This window comes from Cadophora gregata, assembly GCF_030347475.1.
Source record: "Cadophora gregata isolate MNR1 chromosome Unknown scaffold_19, whole genome shotgun sequence".
NCBI classification, from domain to species: domain Eukaryota; kingdom Fungi; phylum Ascomycota; class Leotiomycetes; order Helotiales; family Ploettnerulaceae; genus Cadophora; species Cadophora gregata.
In genome coordinates, this window is record NW_026695942.1 from 364,747 (window position 1) to 380,485 (window position 15,739).

Here is a 15,739-nt window from a genome sequence, read left to right on the forward strand (position 1 = left end):
CAAGATGAATATTCTTACAGACTCTTTTTTTTTCCTAAGTCACAAACTCACATCTCATGAGCCAGCATCGACTAACTCCCCGACGTCTTAAAGGCGATCCCATGTCTCTCAAAGTCGTCCACTTGCTCCTCCCCATCAACGACACTAAGCTCAGCAATTCCGCCAAAATCCACCAGCGTTCTCCTTTCAGCACCAACTTTCGTCCTCTGGAGAGTGCGACATAAGATTACGAGGATGGACAGATACTGTATCGATTTTCTCAAGAAGTTGAGACTGGGAAAGCGGAGTGAGGCAAGAATTGGGAGTGGTAAGGATGTATTCTGGCGGGTGGTATGCGATCCGCGCTGGACTTGAATCAAAAATGATTCCAAAAGATGGGAAGAAAGACTGCTGATTGGCGCAGCCCTTGCTCAGTCAAGTAATCTCGTAATGAATGAGGATTTTGAGAACTTGGTTATGCTGATTACTCGTGTTGAGAGACAGGGGTTTAGTGTTAGGGGGATTCCGGGTAATCGGAAAGGATGGATGATCTGGGAGGATAAGGTGATGGAAAATTTGGGGTATTTAATCAGTGGCTTTGATGAGTTTCTGGCTAGGTATTGTCTCGCTCTTGTCCTCTCTCTCTGCTCTGTTTTCTCTTTCAGGTCTTTTCCCTCTCCTGGGTCTTTGATTTTGCTTCAATTATCGTTCTCATTGCACCCTTCTAGAACTCAGATATATGCAGTTACGTCCATTTTAAGATAAGTCAATAAAGATTCCTACCTCCGGATCTGACCTATGTTTTGGAGGAGAACCGAGGTTTGCGGAAAGCCTCGGAGAGGTAGCTTACTTTCATGAACTGACAGATCCGCAAGCCCGTTAGCCTTTGCGCGACTTTCACCGGTTTACTATTTAGTCGCTCCTGGAAGCATCCCTTCAGTAATGCGTAAAGGCTAATTACTTTCCTTTGGAGTAATCTTTAGGATATCACAACACTCTCCACTCCTAGCCAGGCTCCTCCAGAACATAAGGTACCTACAGTTGAGTAGGTAGAACATGTCCAAGGGTCATGTGATGGGAGAAGAGAAAACATGATCGGGACAGTCCCGCCTCGTGCCGCCAGCCGAGCTGGAATTTGAGTTCCGCCTCGTGGGGAATTCCTTCTTTTGACAAAAACCCCGCAAGACCTGATCTATGAATGTCTCAAATCCTAGATCACTACCCCGCATGTCTTCCAGCCTTCATCACTCACTCCAACGAGTCATCATCTACGAACCGCAGTGATGGTTGTTCAGCTCAGACGTCTGCATATGAACCCAGAGGATCCCAAGCAGTCCAGACTACGTTGCCGCAAAGCATAATCCAGCAGCCACAAAACTGCGGACGGCCACGTCAGGGTGCACTAATCTGTCAGAGCACTTTAGTTTCTTGAAAATCGCAAGTCCAAGCCACCAGAGGATACTTGCGCGACTTTGACAGCCGTTGTCCCGTCTCCCTGTGCTGGCTCATGAGTTGGTGTCTTGGCCGCAGGTAAGCAAGAAAAATCCAAGCCTGACGGGCTTTGACAAGACAGCATCAGCTCTGCATTTTTTCAATAGAGTGATTCCTACCTTCGGACTCAAAATTTACGAAGTGGTGTAGATTGCGTGCAATGAAGAGGCTTTGAGATACCAGCTGAGGAAAATACCGAGGTACGTCAAAGTAGCCTGGTACATCTTCCCAAATTCCAAAGATTGTCCGATTGTAGCATAGCCTGGCTGGATAATAACAAGGATATATTTAGGTTCTGCCTCGTATTGTGATCCTCCAGGTCGGATGCAAACCCTTCTAGTCTCGACCCTAGAAGTTTTAAAAGTCAATAACCTGGAATGTGGAATGCACTACTCACGGCTACATCGGTTCATAGTGTCCTCGACTCACGAGCTGTGGCCGGGTGTTGGCAATTTTTTGCATAATGGCTGCCCCACGTACCCATCATTCTATGGATCTCGAGTCCACGAGACTGGTTCTGGCGATTTCCCGTTCAATGAGGTCAAGCTTGTGACATCCGAGCCGCTTAGTTGCATCCCAGCCCAGTAGCGAGGGCAGTGAGCGGCACTAAACAAAACACTAAAACCGCAGCAGGACTCCAAAAAAGCCTAGTGAGTACCGCAAGAAAGCAAGATCTACAATCCCACCAGCCACAGGAAGTGGATTGACGAGGCCAAGTGGCTCAGCATTAACCCATTTGTGGGGTGTTCTGGTGTTGACAGAATTGGTGTCGCTGTTAAAACGGCTGATCTGAGCCAGGATGTTCTAGGGTGAGTTTTAGTCTCGGCGCCGGTCCGTAACCAAAGCACACATTCTGCAGTATTTTGATTTGATGTCGTATGAGATCCTTCGTACGTACTTGGCGGTGCGGGTGATAGGCAGGGGGATTTTCAGTACGGGATTCGGCATTTTGAAAAGCCTACAGCTCACATATATACATGGCGATGTCTCACATGCCAAGAGCTTCACTCTTTCTCACGTTCTCGCATTTCGGATCTTCCGTTCGTTTTCTTCGTTCGCTGTTAAAATCTGTCTTCTCATTCTTCTTTGTTTTGAATGCATCGATATGTTTGTGTCTTGCGTTCAGCTAACTTTCGTTTTGACCTGGTCATGCCTTGCTGCTGCGCTTTCCATCACAGTCAGTGACCAACAGACCAGTGTGGGTGCAGTAGGCACGAATGCAATAGATGGGAACAACGCAACATTCTGGCATAGTCTGTATAAACCTACAGCAGCACCCCTTCCGCATACTGCAACGTTGGATTTGGGAGCAATAACATCAGTCCGAGGATTCACATATTTGCCTCGTCAAGATGTCAAGCCTGGACTTCCGCTGAATGGCAATATTGGACAACATGACATTCTGATGTATGTTAAGCAAACCTTCCTTTATGAAGTATCTATTCCGCTTGTTCACGTTAGACTCAATGCTGAAGTGTACATCTGAGAAATTGTTTTGACTTTTCTTGGATTTCAAAAATCTCCTGAGCTAACCCTCGTCTCTCACTTCAGAAGCTCCGATAATGTAACGTGGACAACAGTGGTTTCCAGATCAGTTTATCCTGATACCAGGGATTTCAAGAGCGAGTCCTTCCCTGACGCCCAAGCCAGATATGTGAGAATCATCGCGTACACAGAGGCTGGCAACCGTGGACCATGGACGAGTGCGGCCGAATTTAATGTGGTGATGAGCCCGTCGATCACTGCTGCGTCAAGTAGCTCCAGTACTTCGACCAGTTCTAGTATACCAGCGGCATCAAGCACATATTCAGCTACGAACACAGCGCCAACGACTGCCGCTACGATCGTTACCATTAGCGTGGATAGTTTCCAAACTGGAAATGAAGGACCAAAAGCCATTGATGGCGTTCGAAGTACATTATGGCACAGCAGATATAAGCCAGATATTGTTCCACTACCTCACAACGCAGTGCTCGACCTAGGTGTCACTCAGCAAGTCACGTAAGCAATCCTCTGTCACATTCAGTACCCCATCATTCCAACACTGGCCCTGTTCTGACATCTGCTCATGTAGTGGCCTCACATATCTTCCACGTCAAGACGTAGCAGCCGGCAAACCTCTCAATGGCAACATTGGTCAATACAAAATCGAAACCAGTACGGATAGCAATACCTGGACCTTCGCCACTAATGGCACCTACAAGGATGACGCCACCCTCAAAACCTCCAACTTTCCCCTCACATCCGCCCGCTACGTTCGCATTACTGCCCTCACCGAAGCAGGCAATCGCGGACCCTGGACCAGCGCCGCCGAATTCGGCATCTCAATCATCTTCAACGCCTCAACCCCATCGCCTCCTAGCCGCGGAAAATGGGGTCCCGTATTCCAACTCGGCATTGTCGCAGCAGGCGCGTTTGTTGTTCCCGGAAGCGGGAATGTAATCAGCTTCTCGCGGAGTGGGAAGAAAGATGGTGGTGCAGGGACAGGGAATACGTGGACGTCGATATATAATTTCGCTACTGGGGCTGTGACGCAGCGGAATGTGGCCGAGACGAAACATGACATGTTTTGTCCGGGTATGTCGCATGATTTCAATGGCAATTCGATTCTGTCGGGTGGACAAGATGCAGCGGTTGTTAGTCTTTATACGCCTGGGAGTGATAGTTGGTCCATCATGCCGCAAATGAATCTTCTGAGAGGATATCAAGCCCAGACTACGCTGTCCGATGGTCGAAGTAGGCATTTGACTCTCTTCTTCTTCCCTAATTGCGGTTGGTAGTGGCATGGAATCCGTCTCCAGCATTCCAGCTTTCAGTGCAGGCTCATCACTTGGCACTCTACTTGGAGCGGATGCTACCTTCCTCTTTCTATGCTTATTTAAGGGACATACTAATTAGAATACAGCCTTCCTCATTGGTGGTTCATGGCTTGCAAATCCTAACGACCGCGGGGGCAAAAACGCCGAAATTTATGATCCAGCAACAAACAAATGGACTATGCTCCCCGGATGTCCAGTTGGTCCCATGTTGACCAATGACAACAACGGAATTTATCGATCAGACAATCATGTGAGTGATCCTCCTTCTCCTGAGCACTCGACGCTCCATGTGTTTTCGGGTCGATGCCCCCTACTCGTGTACAATATTTCCTTGAAATGGAAGTAAACATTCGCCTAAGGAACCTTGGCTAACCGAATGTAACCCAACAGGGATGGCTATTTGCCTGGTCGAACGCCACAATTTTCCAAGCTGGACCCAGCAAGAATATGCACTGGTATGACGCAAAAGGTACTGGGTCCGTAACATCAGTTGGAACCCGCGCTTCAGATGGTAAGTTAGGTCATCTCCCAGCATGCCTTCCTGTCCACAGCCATATGCACCGAACCTTGACAGCTGTATCACTTCTTCTCCAAACATCCGCAGCATGCTTTTAAGGACATTACTCACACCTTCACTTCAGATGACGCCATGTGCGGTAACGCGGTCTTATACGACGCCGCAGCTGGTAAAATCTTCACCGTGGCCGGAGCCCCCAGCTATGAAAATGCAGCCGCCTCCGCTGCTGCACACCTAATAACCATCGGCGCCCCAGGTAGCACACCCAGTGTAGTGACTCTCCCTTCGCTGCGTTACGCACGCTCCTTCTCCAACGGCGTAGTCCTCCCAGACGGCAAAATCTTCGTCATAGGTGGACAGCCCTACCCGGTGACATTCACAGACACAAACGCCATCATGCAGCCCGAGATGTGGGATCCCGTGACCCAGACTTTCGAGCTCATGCCGCCGCATCAGATACCGCGGTGTTACCATAGCGTTGCACTGCTCTTGCTTGACGGCACGGTCTTTACAGCAGGGGGTGGTCTTTGCGGGAGCTGTTCTGTCAATCATCTCGATGCAGAGATCTACAGCCCCGGATACCTGTTCAACAGTGACGGAACAGCCGCCACGAGACCAGTCATCACATCTTGTTCTGCTAGTGTTAGAGTCGGAGGCACGATCAACGTTGTAACGGATTCGCCGGTAGTGAGGTTCTCGTTGATTAGGTATGGAAGTGCGACGCATACGGTGAATACTGATCAGCGACGGCTGGCGTTTGATACTGGATTTAGTGGCACGACCAATATCATTACAGTTCCTGGGGATCCAGGGATTGCGTTGCCCGGAGTGTGGATGCTTTTTGCGTTGAATGTACAGGGTGTGCCGAGTGTGGCGAAGACTGTGTGGGTTACGGCAGGAGGGTATTAGCCGGGGGGGAGAGAGACATTTGGCATGCTTGGCAAGTCGACAGGAATCACTTTCTATAGCAAGATTGGAGATAATTCTCCCGCTGCAACATACCAAATCAACAAGGCCGGAGTTCCCTCAGAGCTCATGGCGAGGTGACTCGAGGATGGCCGAGTCGATGAAGTATGCTATGAAGAGTCATGGATGGTGCACTTGAGAAGCACGGCTTTGCAAGAGGCTTGATTCATATGATCTGAGGAAGGAGTGACAGAGCTGTGGAGGACAGCCAGAAGGATGATGAGCTCAGCGAGAAGAGGGACATACCGAGCGGCGTTAACGGGATGGGGAGGAATCGCATACATATATATCACGGCCGAGGGTCAAAAGGCAGACAGCCAAAGTAATATAATTATAGTTCTGAACATACGTTTCTCTTTGACTCTCCTCTGGTGCTGATATATCCCACTTCTTTTGCAGCAAGTCCTAAGCCCAGTGTGTTGACACCAGCTCGCTTAACCCTGTAATAACCTGAGTGCAGACACAACCAAATTCTGCGCGTGAGAGGAGAACAAACAAATTCATAATTCGATCGGTCTATCAGGTTCAGATATGGTTTAATGATGGTGATGGAAGAACCACGACGACCTGTTAAAGAATCCCAAGTGCCTTAGTCAGCACCTGGTTCAAAAGCCGAGGATGAACCGGCTGGGAGTTCAAGTCGCGTCGTCAGAACGTGAGAAACTTTGGGACGAAGGCCAGTTCCATTTCAGCCTCACTACATACTCCACGTCCTCACTATCGAGCAGATTGACTGCTCTGCGCTTCTCAGATCCTCTCAACTATAAAACAGCCAATATGGCCAAAGTCGAAGTGCACCCAAAACCCCTCATACCCCACTCCAAAGTCCCAAACCCACTCCCTCAACTTCTACAAACACCCTCAGGACTCGCACTTCTTGAAATGCAAGGCACAATCAATCTACCCTCCCACGACGACGAGGAATCGATATCAACTGAATCGCAGAGCGGCGTTGCATCACAAGAGACACCGATAGGACGGTTGATCTTCCCGGACTTTGATCCCACAGACAACAGCAAGACGGGGTGGATGAAGCGCGTATATCTGTACGTGGGCAAGCATCAGAGACTTACTGGGGAAGTAAAGAAGTTGCCGAAGGCGCTGGCTGTCATCAGGAGGAGAAATATCGAGTGTGGGGGAGAGGGACGGATGGATGTTGATGATGGAGACGATGCGGAGGAGAGGACGGAGCAGTTGGAGGTGGTGGAGATTGTCAAGTACAAGATTATATTCTCTATCAGGCCGGAACCGGTTGGAACTTGGGATGCCGGAGATGTGATATGAATACAGCAAGTGAATGCTGGAGGAATTCCGTCTTCGAGCCTCAAGAGCTGATCAGCCAAGCCACTTACCCCGCCAAAGCTACCTAAATATGCATCTTCTGATGCAGCTATCACATCAATCTCACGACAACATACATACCCAGTAGCACACCAAGATGCCGTCGGAAACTTCCTCCCCAGAGCAATACTTCATCAAGAACTCCACGCCTCACGTCCCCAACTCTCCTCTCCCAGTACTGGTCTATCGATCCGCACTGCCAGTCAACCCCACTCCCGAATCAACATGCGCTCGCATCGAACCGAATAAGTGGCTGAAGGGTGGAGTATTCAAACATGTTGGAGCACATCACTATCACAGTGTGACGCATGAATGTTATGCAGTGTTCAAGGGACATAGTCGATTGCTGCTAGGACGAGGACCTTTAGATCCGGAGACAGACGATGATTTGTTGCTGGATTTGGATGTTGGAGATGCGATTGTTCTTCCTGCTGGTGTGGCACATTGCAGTACGTGATCATGCTCTCCGTCCATGGTTTTGCCTTGCTACCGTTTGCGAGACCCGTGGCCATGGAGTGCAATGCTGATGCATGATATCCGTAGGTCTAGAAAGCAGTGAAGACTATGAATATGTCGGACTTTACCCAGAAGATAGTCCCCATTGGGATAATAACTTCTGTGAAGCCGGTGAGGAAGAAACAAAGCAGAAGGCTTCGAACGCTAGAGCTGTTCCTCTGCCAGAATCAGATCCTATTTTTGGTATTGGAGGACCACTGGTTGATATATGGAGGCAAGAATCACAGCAGAGTAGCTAAATGACATAATGCGAACTTTTAAGATGATGTACCTGAGGTACAGTTTCCGCAGGCGAATAAACGCCCAACAGGCAATGCAGAAGTATATGTAATCTTGAGTCTTGTCACGTTTAGTATTGAAAATTATAGATATCTAATTACTTGCTCTAAAAGCACCATCATACTCTCTGTTCTAGCCTACTCGTGCCCCTATCACGCACAAACACGTTTCCGATCGCAAAATTTAAAATCATGTCCAAGCAAGCAGCGCTGACATCCACACAATCCACAAACCATGAGCCATGATATCATTTTGATGCTTCTCTTCAGCAGGATTCCAAATTCTAGGGTTTGGTGACTCCAACACTCACAAATGAAGCCTCCCAATCACAGATATCAAGCAACCACTCCATCATTCCGGTAATTGTTCCGCACTTTCAGTCTCGCTCGATAAAAAATGATATCAGAGTGCCAAAGCTGTCCCAACGACACTGTTCAAGTCTCCATTTCCCAATTTCTACACTAATGATCTAGTACCTAGTACGATCACTTGCAAAATAAAGAGAGCCTCTGCAGAATAACACGGTCTTCCGTCACTCCTCTAGTCACCATATGGGTTTTAGGAAGAAGAAACATACCATGGAGTGACGTTAGGGACTCGAGCTGTATCATACGAAATTCTGCAGCTGAGAGGCGTGTCACTTACTGCTGAGGGAAGAATCTGATTGATGAGGCGATGAAAAGAGGGGCTTGTTTTGAGGATAGAGGTTCAAGTGAAGTCTCGAGGGAGAGGCTCGGGAATAATAGAATAGGTCACTCTCTTTTACGCTTTAAAGTAGAGTGATAGAATACAGTATTGTTTAGTTGTAAATCAGAAAGCAAAACCTCCGATACTTCGAGCCCTCGGACGATACCTTGTTCTGCAACGGCTGTTAGAATTTTAGTGTATGCTCATTATTCCACTGTTTTTTTATTTGAGAATTACGCTATGACTTATTCATGCCCCAAGGTTCTATTTCCGGCCAGACTTCAGCATCATTCCCCTTCGATCACTAACCACTCTCCTCATCCCCACTATCCTCTCCATCCCGATCTACGAACCTCCCTTCCCTCCTCCTCCCCCTCTCTTCCTCCACCAAACGAATCTCCCTCAAGAGATATACAACTCTCCAGGTCAAGCAAGCAGCTATCACAGATGTTCCCACAACTGCGATACTATGTCAGCATTATAACATCCTATTGACGTCTATCATTAAGTGAATATAATTAGACAAGGAGTAGATAGAATTCAGGGAAGGACATACAAAAAACATGTATCACATTCCCGATAGCAAAAAGATTTATGAGATTGGCCAAGAGGACCACTATGGAGGCAAGAATGAAGCTCATGAGAAGGAGGCCTCTGATGAGTGGGATGTAGATGGAATGAGTTGGCATTTTGAATTAAGTGAAGAGCCTTAAGGAACAGTGATACTGAAGATTTTGTAGTGTGACGGTATGACGAGAGCAAACCCGTGAGGAGACGCTTGAGCTCTGGATTGTGACAGTATAGATGTGCTTTGGCCTATTTATGGGGTCTTGTTGAGACCAGAGAAGAAAACGTTGCAGATACGCTAAGGATTATGTTCTGGAAAAGGATGGGAAAGTTTCTGTTCTTTTATAGTAAGTAGGATTTCTACTAGCAGTTCGTGGCTTGTGTGAATTGGTATAAACTGTGACTGCTATCAAGTTCCATTCATGTACAATCACAAAACTTAATTTGAAGGACAAAACCAGAGCACCAAAGTTCGGTATGGAGAAGCATGAGTCCCATTTCATATGCCTAACTATGTTTCTCTGATGAGCTAATGTCTACAGTACATGGTCAGGAAACGCAATTATCCTAGATGAGTTTAGTGCTTCTATCTTGACGTAATCCTGTGGAGGGTGTCCCCAGACTTCGCTGGTGTTCCGTGCATGCAAAACACATTTCAACATGGTTTCCATTCCACTTTCTGTTCATCTACAAAATACAGCCGCCAATTTCCGGCAAGACCAACCTCTAGGACTATCAGACACTTGCAGTACCTAGATTGTTGAAGTTTTAATGTGCTAATAAGAACCTGGGACATGTCTTCACGTGTAATCATTGACCTCACGCAAACGATTTCTCTCAAGACCTCATCCTGTCCGTAAGTTGTATCCCAGCTTTCTACCCACCATATCGACTCACTAACACTATCTGAGGAAATCAGTAGAGCCATTCGAATCTGGGATACCCATGCCATCCGCTCCTGCATCTCTCATCTCAAAGTCCGCATAATAGTAACCTGGAATGACCTTGGCCATGACCACAATCGGAGTCGGCGCCTCTACGAAATTACCAAGGCAGAAAATGCAGATCGCAAGACCGAGATCAGAGCTGTGAAGGTGCGGTTTGGCAATGTAGAGGTGGAACAGGATGGATTTAGGGAGGTCGATCCGCGGGAAGTATGGCGTAGGATTGGGAGGGCAGCGAGGAAGAGGTGCTGAAGCCTTATAAAAGAGAATGGCTCCGGTCAATGCATTTAATGGCGACGGAGATGATGATAGGTACGAAGAGCGATAATAGTGATAGAGAAAAGCGTTCAACGAGCTGAACAAGGAGTCGTAGGAATCATGAAGACACAAGACTCATTGGGATCCTTGGGTGACCTTTGGATGTACCAAGCCGTCTTTCGAGAGTATGAAGTCAAGAATCGACTCTGAGTCAAGAATCAACTTTAAAACATTACTAAAAGTATATAGCGGACCAAAATGTGTGATTTCTTTCCTGCACAAGTGAAGACCTCAAGTTTTCAGTGCAGTGACAAAAGCTACATAGACATTTCCAATTCTCCACTCTAACGTTCCTCGCCGAGTATCGAATTGAAGGTGGATCACAAAGACCAAAGAGCGATAATGGCCACAAAAACAGTTTGCATGTTTAAAAATCTCTCACCACTAGGCGCGCTAGTCATCCTCTCAGCACACAAAATGGTTCTCCTCACTGCAGGAGATCAGTCCATCACCAACAACAATAACAACGAAATGCGTGTCGCGTTTGAGGTCACCGCTATCGGACATACGAACAAGCCACGCAGAATAAAACCTACACCTTGTGAGTACCTCCCACCACCGCAACAAACAACCTGGCAGGTCAAAGAGAGGCGGTTTGTTTACTTCGAGTAACGGCCTATCTTCGGCCTGGTTTTCAACAACGGTAATAGGTTTTCCCGACCCGAGCTAACATTACAGATTGAACAGAAAAAACCCTTTCGAAGCATTTGGCCAGAAGAGCTCAGATACGACCAAGGATACGAGGATCCTGTTTCCTTGTTCTTGTGGTACCTGGTGGTGGAAGTACTTGCTTTCCTAGCAATCCTTGCTTACTTCAACGTTATCCCACTTCGACGCAAGTCCCCCTTCAAGCCACCACAGTATCTAGTCTAATTCAAATCCGACTTAGGTAACCAAAGCAGACGTCGTGAGCATACCGACACCGGATATACCCAATAGTCCTGGACGCGGAGGACTTTGATGTCAGTTCCATCTTCTCCGTCTAAGGTCACATGATCGACATCATTGAAAGTCAGGTGTTCGCTTAGAACTAGCGCACTTCCACACCCACACGCTAACGATTCCCACCATTACAGAATTTCTAGGAGCAAGCGTTCATCGACAGAAACCACGACAACCAACGACAACAGCCACGATGAAGCTTGTGAGTCTTCCGCGCACCCAGTATTTTCTCAATTGCGATCATCTGCTAACGTTAATCGTTCACAGAACATCTCCTTCGTACGTTCCACCTTTCCATCGACGCGCGCAATGTTTTCGAGGCCGAATATGCGGATAGAGAATATGGGCACAAACTGACAACTTCAACAGCCTGCCAATGGCAGCCAGAAGCTCATCGAGATCGAAGATGACCGCAAGCTCCGTGTCTTCATGGACAAGAGGTACGGGATCCAATACAAAATCGCAATGCGCGAAAGAATCGAGAAGGAAAATATCCTAACATGGTTCACAGAATGGGACAAGAGGTTCCAGGAGACAGCGTTGGAGACGAGTTCAAGGGCTACATCTTCAAGATCACCGGCGGTAACGACAAGCAAGGTTTCCCAATGAAGCAGGGAGTCATGCACCCAACCCGTGTCCGTCTCTTGCTCTCTGATGGACACTCTTGCTACCGCCCACGCCGAACCGGTGAGCGCAAGCGCAAGTCCGTCCGTGGATGCATCGTCGCCATGGACCTCTCTGTCCTCGCCCTCTCCATTGTCAAGCAGGGCGACAACGATATCCCAGGTATCACCGACACCGTCCACCCCAAGCGCCTTGGTCCCAAGCGTGCCACCAAGATCCGCAAGTTCTTCGGCCTCACCAAGGAAGATGATGTACGTACCCCGTATATCTACTTCGCCTGGCCTGCTGCTTCTGCTTGTCCACGTTCAATCGTGGCAGGCAGAGCCAGCAGTGTTCCAGAGTGTGAGATGAATCCTTTTGCTAACGAAGTGCTGTTGAATTTAGGTCCGCAAGTTCGTTATCCGTCGTGAGGTTCAACCAAAGGGTGAGGGCAAGAAGCCATACACCAAGGCACCAAAGATCCAACGTCTGGTTACTCCCCAGCGTCTGCAACACAAGCGCCACCGCATCGCACTCAAGCGCCGCAACTCTGAGCGCACCAAGGATGCTGCCGTATGCTTATCCAACCACTCTTTTCCGATATCAACACTAACATGTTCACAGAACGAGTACGCTCAAATCCTCGCTAAGCGTGTCACCGAAGCCAAGGCATCCCGAGCTGATCTCCGCAAGCGCAGAGCCTCGTCGATGCACAAGTAAAGCATTCCTTTTCTTGTTCTTCGGTCGGAGCATAATTGGGCATGGGATTGTATTTCGGTAGCATAAGATGAAGATAGATAATGGGATGGATACCTTGGAAGTCTTCCCAAAAAGAACGACCCGGGGTTGATGATATCCTTTTTCTTCTCTCTCTTCGTCTTCCTACAGGTTTTTATGGGCAAAGATACTCTGCAGTGCATATGGCATGTAGCTAGGCGTTCTTCAAAAGCTCATTTGACTACGACGTTATGATTGTATTTTCGATTTGTATCAAAGTGATTCAAGATTGTGTTCAGATACCGTGCATGCTGTTCACAACAGTCTCAATCTCCCTGGCCCCCAGAACTACTACCCTCCCCTTCTTTCACCCTAGCCACCCTCTGGTCGACCTCCTCCACTCAAATCCAGCAACCTATACATGCAGCCATTCCACCACATCGTCCTATGGTGTATCTACTCCCGCGCCATACATCCACCAATGCCCAGGTTTCTTACCATGTCCGGGGAGAAGACGCTAAAAGAGTTTGTGAGATACAGTATTATCGCTCTCACGCCACACCTACAGGCTTATTCAAATAAGTACATTACTCAGAACTTCAATTCCTTTCCAATGCAATTTATTGGATCTATACAACACAAATGAATGCTTGTTGTAACGCTACTCCTCTGCTATCATGACCTTGATTTATTTGGTTGCATAACCAAGCCACCCATCAAAGACCAAAAACGGGATTAGAAAGTCCCTATTACGCCTCCACGCCATGCCAGTTTCCTCGATGAGCTATCAACTTGATTGCAATCTTGCACAAAAGACCTCCCTTCTAATCACGTACCCTCCCTCTCTCCCACCTATCCATGTAAGAAAAGGAAAAAGTAACATCTCGGTCTTGCCGCTGGTCTAATCAGTAGGCGCATGCGTGAACAAGAAACTAACACTCTCCCCATTATGCGTCCGTCTAATCGCCTCGGCAAGCGTGGGACTAATATCCATAACCCTCAACTTCTCACACCTACTCTCCTTATCCTGGAGCGGCACCGTATTAGTGACAACAATGCGGCTCAGCTGACTCTTATTGAGGATCTCGATAGCGTTGCCAGAGAGGATACCGTGCGTGACGATGGCGACGACTTCACGGGCTTTGTGCGTGATGAGCGTTTCGGCCGCTTTGGCGAGAGTGCCGCATGTGTCGGCCATGTCGTCTACGAGAATGCAGGTCTTGTTCTCGACGTCGCCGACGAGGACCATGCGGGAGACTTCGTTGGGTCGGGCGCGCTCTTTGTGGATGAGGGCGAAGCCAAGATCGAGACGGTCGGCTATGGATGTTGCTCTTGAAGGTAGTTAGCATGGGCTACTTTTATGAAAGTTTCTGCTTTGTCTTGTGGACATGTTCATTCCCCGTCAAGAGAGGCAAAGGTACCTTTTCGCACCACCCGCATCAGGACTAACAACAACACACTCGGTAATGTTCAGATTCTCCCTAATCCACCTCAATGTACTCGGCTCCGCATACAGATTATCAACCGGCACATTGAAGAAGCCCTGAATCTGACTAGCATGCAAGTCCATAGTGATGACATGGTTGCAGCCAGCGGTTTGGAGCATATTTGCAATGAGCTTTGCGGAGATAGGAGCGCGGGACTTGTCTTTCTTGTCTTGACGTGCGTAGGGGAAATTGGGAATTACTGCTGTGATGCGGCGTGCTGATGCAGTCTTGCAGGCGTTGATCATAATGAGGAGTTCCATGAGGCCGTCGTTGATGTCGCCTGGGGCGGTGGATTGGAGGATGAATACTGGAGGTGGTTAGCAAAGTATGCTTCATATTATTCCCAGCCTCCAATTCCTGCTCTCAAAACCAAACAGCTTCCAAATCCCAATGCGCCGTAACTCCCGTGGGCAAAAAAAGTGGGAGACAAACCATCCTCGTCTCTAACACTCTCTCCAACCGTAACACTAGTCTCCTGATTCGAGTAGTTCAGACTCATAGTCTTCGCAAGCTCAATGCCCAACCTGCAGGAGAAATGATCAGCCTTTGTCTCTTTCCTCTCTTTACATCCTCCCCATCTTCCGCTCTCTCGTCCTTGAAGACCCCCGTCTCATCTACACGCCCCAGTTCCCAGTTCCCATAACCCTCTTCCTGTTCTCCTCCCTCCATCATCCAGAAACATAATTTAAATCCACAAACATACCTCTCAGCAACCAACTTCGCCAACTGCGGATGGCTATTGCCCGTAAGCAACTTAATCGAATTTGTCGCCATTGCGCCTTATTCTGTCCTGTCCTGTCCTGTCCTGTCCTTTCAAGCTCGTTCCCTCGAAACACTTTCTTCTCCACTCAATTCAGTCCTCATCCAATACCACTGCCCTGCCACTGCGTTTCCCAGTCTCCTGATATCCTCTGCTGTCTGTGTTTTCCTTCACAAGCCTTGCCTAGCCTTCCTTGTCCAGTCCAATCCAATCCAATCCAACCCTATCCTATCCTTCTTCCCTCAGAGCTCTCCCTTGCAGTATGCGAATACAAAGCTCGTACCGTGATCGTAGTCGTACTCGTAGTCACAGATCGCTGTTTTTCCGAACTTCCAGAATGCCCAAGTGAAGAATACTCAAAGTGAGGTTTGAACTAGCCTTCCTCCGGGAATAGAATAGAAGGACGGGAAGCTCAAAAATATTTTTGCGGGGCACCAATCCCGCGCAGAAAGACGTGAGGCTTGGCACTGGTGGGGTGATCATGTGATAGGGTGAAGGTTTTGGAATGGAAGTTGGGATGGATTTAGAATTCTTTGATGGATTTCATGTCTGATAAGAGCTAGGGAAGTTATTTTCGTTGCCGTAGCCGAGATATATACATACATATATAAATGTCATTTTTCGAATAGGTGGATGTGAAATTTGGGCTCATGAAGGCCAAAAATATCTACGCACGCACCTCCTTGCTACCTTGGTCAAGCGAAATCAACGTCCAGTCCGGACATGAAAGATTAGGCAGTGCCCACATTCATTAACCTCCCAGCTTCACAAATAACAATCCGCATCACAATTGCATAAAGTTCACC

At 48.0% G+C, this 15,739-nt stretch overlaps 6 protein-coding genes across 7 annotated transcripts; 4 read left to right on the plus strand and 2 right to left on the minus strand.

Moving 5' to 3' along the window:
• Nucleotides 1-2,341: 2,341 nt before the first annotated feature.
• Nucleotides 2,342-5,715, plus strand: ONS95_007107 (uncharacterized protein; the record flags this gene model as incomplete). The annotated part of the gene is made up of 6 exons (XM_058500602.1): nt 2,342-2,877; nt 3,022-3,471; nt 3,545-4,206; nt 4,376-4,539; nt 4,680-4,800; nt 4,931-5,715. The coding sequence occupies 6 exons, from the start codon at nt 2,342-2,344 to the stop codon at nt 5,713-5,715; spliced, it is 2,718 nt and encodes a 905-aa protein (XP_058349418.1).
• Nucleotides 5,716-6,549: 834 nt separating this feature from the next.
• Nucleotides 6,550-7,056, plus strand: ONS95_007108 (uncharacterized protein; the record flags this gene model as incomplete). Its single annotated transcript, XM_058500603.1, has 1 exon — nt 6,550-7,056. The coding sequence occupies one exon, from the start codon at nt 6,550-6,552 to the stop codon at nt 7,054-7,056; it is 507 nt and encodes a 168-aa protein (XP_058349419.1).
• Nucleotides 7,057-7,210: 154 nt separating this feature from the next.
• ONS95_007109 (uncharacterized protein) lies at nt 7,211-7,868 on the plus strand (the record flags this gene model as incomplete). Its single annotated transcript, XM_058500604.1, has 2 exons — nt 7,211-7,562; nt 7,657-7,868. 2 exons carry the CDS (start codon nt 7,211-7,213, stop codon nt 7,866-7,868), a joined length of 564 nt encoding a protein of 187 aa, XP_058349420.1.
• Nucleotides 7,869-8,899: 1,031 nt separating this feature from the next.
• Nucleotides 8,900-9,284, minus strand: ONS95_007110 (uncharacterized protein; the record flags this gene model as incomplete). Its single annotated transcript, XM_058500605.1, has 2 exons — nt 8,900-9,054; nt 9,152-9,284. The coding sequence occupies 2 exons, from the start codon at nt 9,282-9,284 to the stop codon at nt 8,900-8,902; spliced, it is 288 nt and encodes a 95-aa protein (XP_058349421.1).
• A 2,094-nt stretch (nt 9,285-11,378) lies between these two features.
• RPS6 (40S ribosomal protein S6) lies at nt 11,379-12,934 on the plus strand. 2 transcript variants are annotated; one of them, XM_058500606.1, is made up of 6 exons: nt 11,379-11,386; nt 11,501-11,568; nt 11,634-11,645; nt 11,736-11,806; nt 11,878-12,542; nt 12,594-12,934. In XM_058500606.1, the coding sequence occupies exons 2-5, from the start codon at nt 11,560-11,562 to the stop codon at nt 12,398-12,400; spliced, it is 615 nt and encodes a 204-aa protein (XP_058349422.1). In that variant the 5' UTR covers nt 11,379-11,386; nt 11,501-11,559; the 3' UTR covers nt 12,401-12,542; nt 12,594-12,934. The 2 variants fall into 2 exon arrangements, with proteins under 2 accessions (XP_058349422.1, XP_058349423.1); XM_058500607.1 differs by having other exon boundaries at nt 11,878-12,241; nt 12,375-12,934.
• Nucleotides 12,935-13,056: 122 nt separating this feature from the next.
• ONS95_007112 (uncharacterized protein) lies at nt 13,057-15,398 on the minus strand. Its single transcript, XM_058500608.1, has 4 exons — nt 14,877-15,398; nt 14,606-14,697; nt 14,108-14,480; nt 13,057-14,017 (listed from the first exon to the last, which is right to left on the minus strand). The coding sequence occupies exons 1-4, from the start codon at nt 14,945-14,947 to the stop codon at nt 13,588-13,590; spliced, it is 966 nt and encodes a 321-aa protein (XP_058349424.1). The 5' UTR covers nt 14,948-15,398; the 3' UTR covers nt 13,057-13,587.
• Nucleotides 15,399-15,739: the final 341 nt, after the last annotated feature.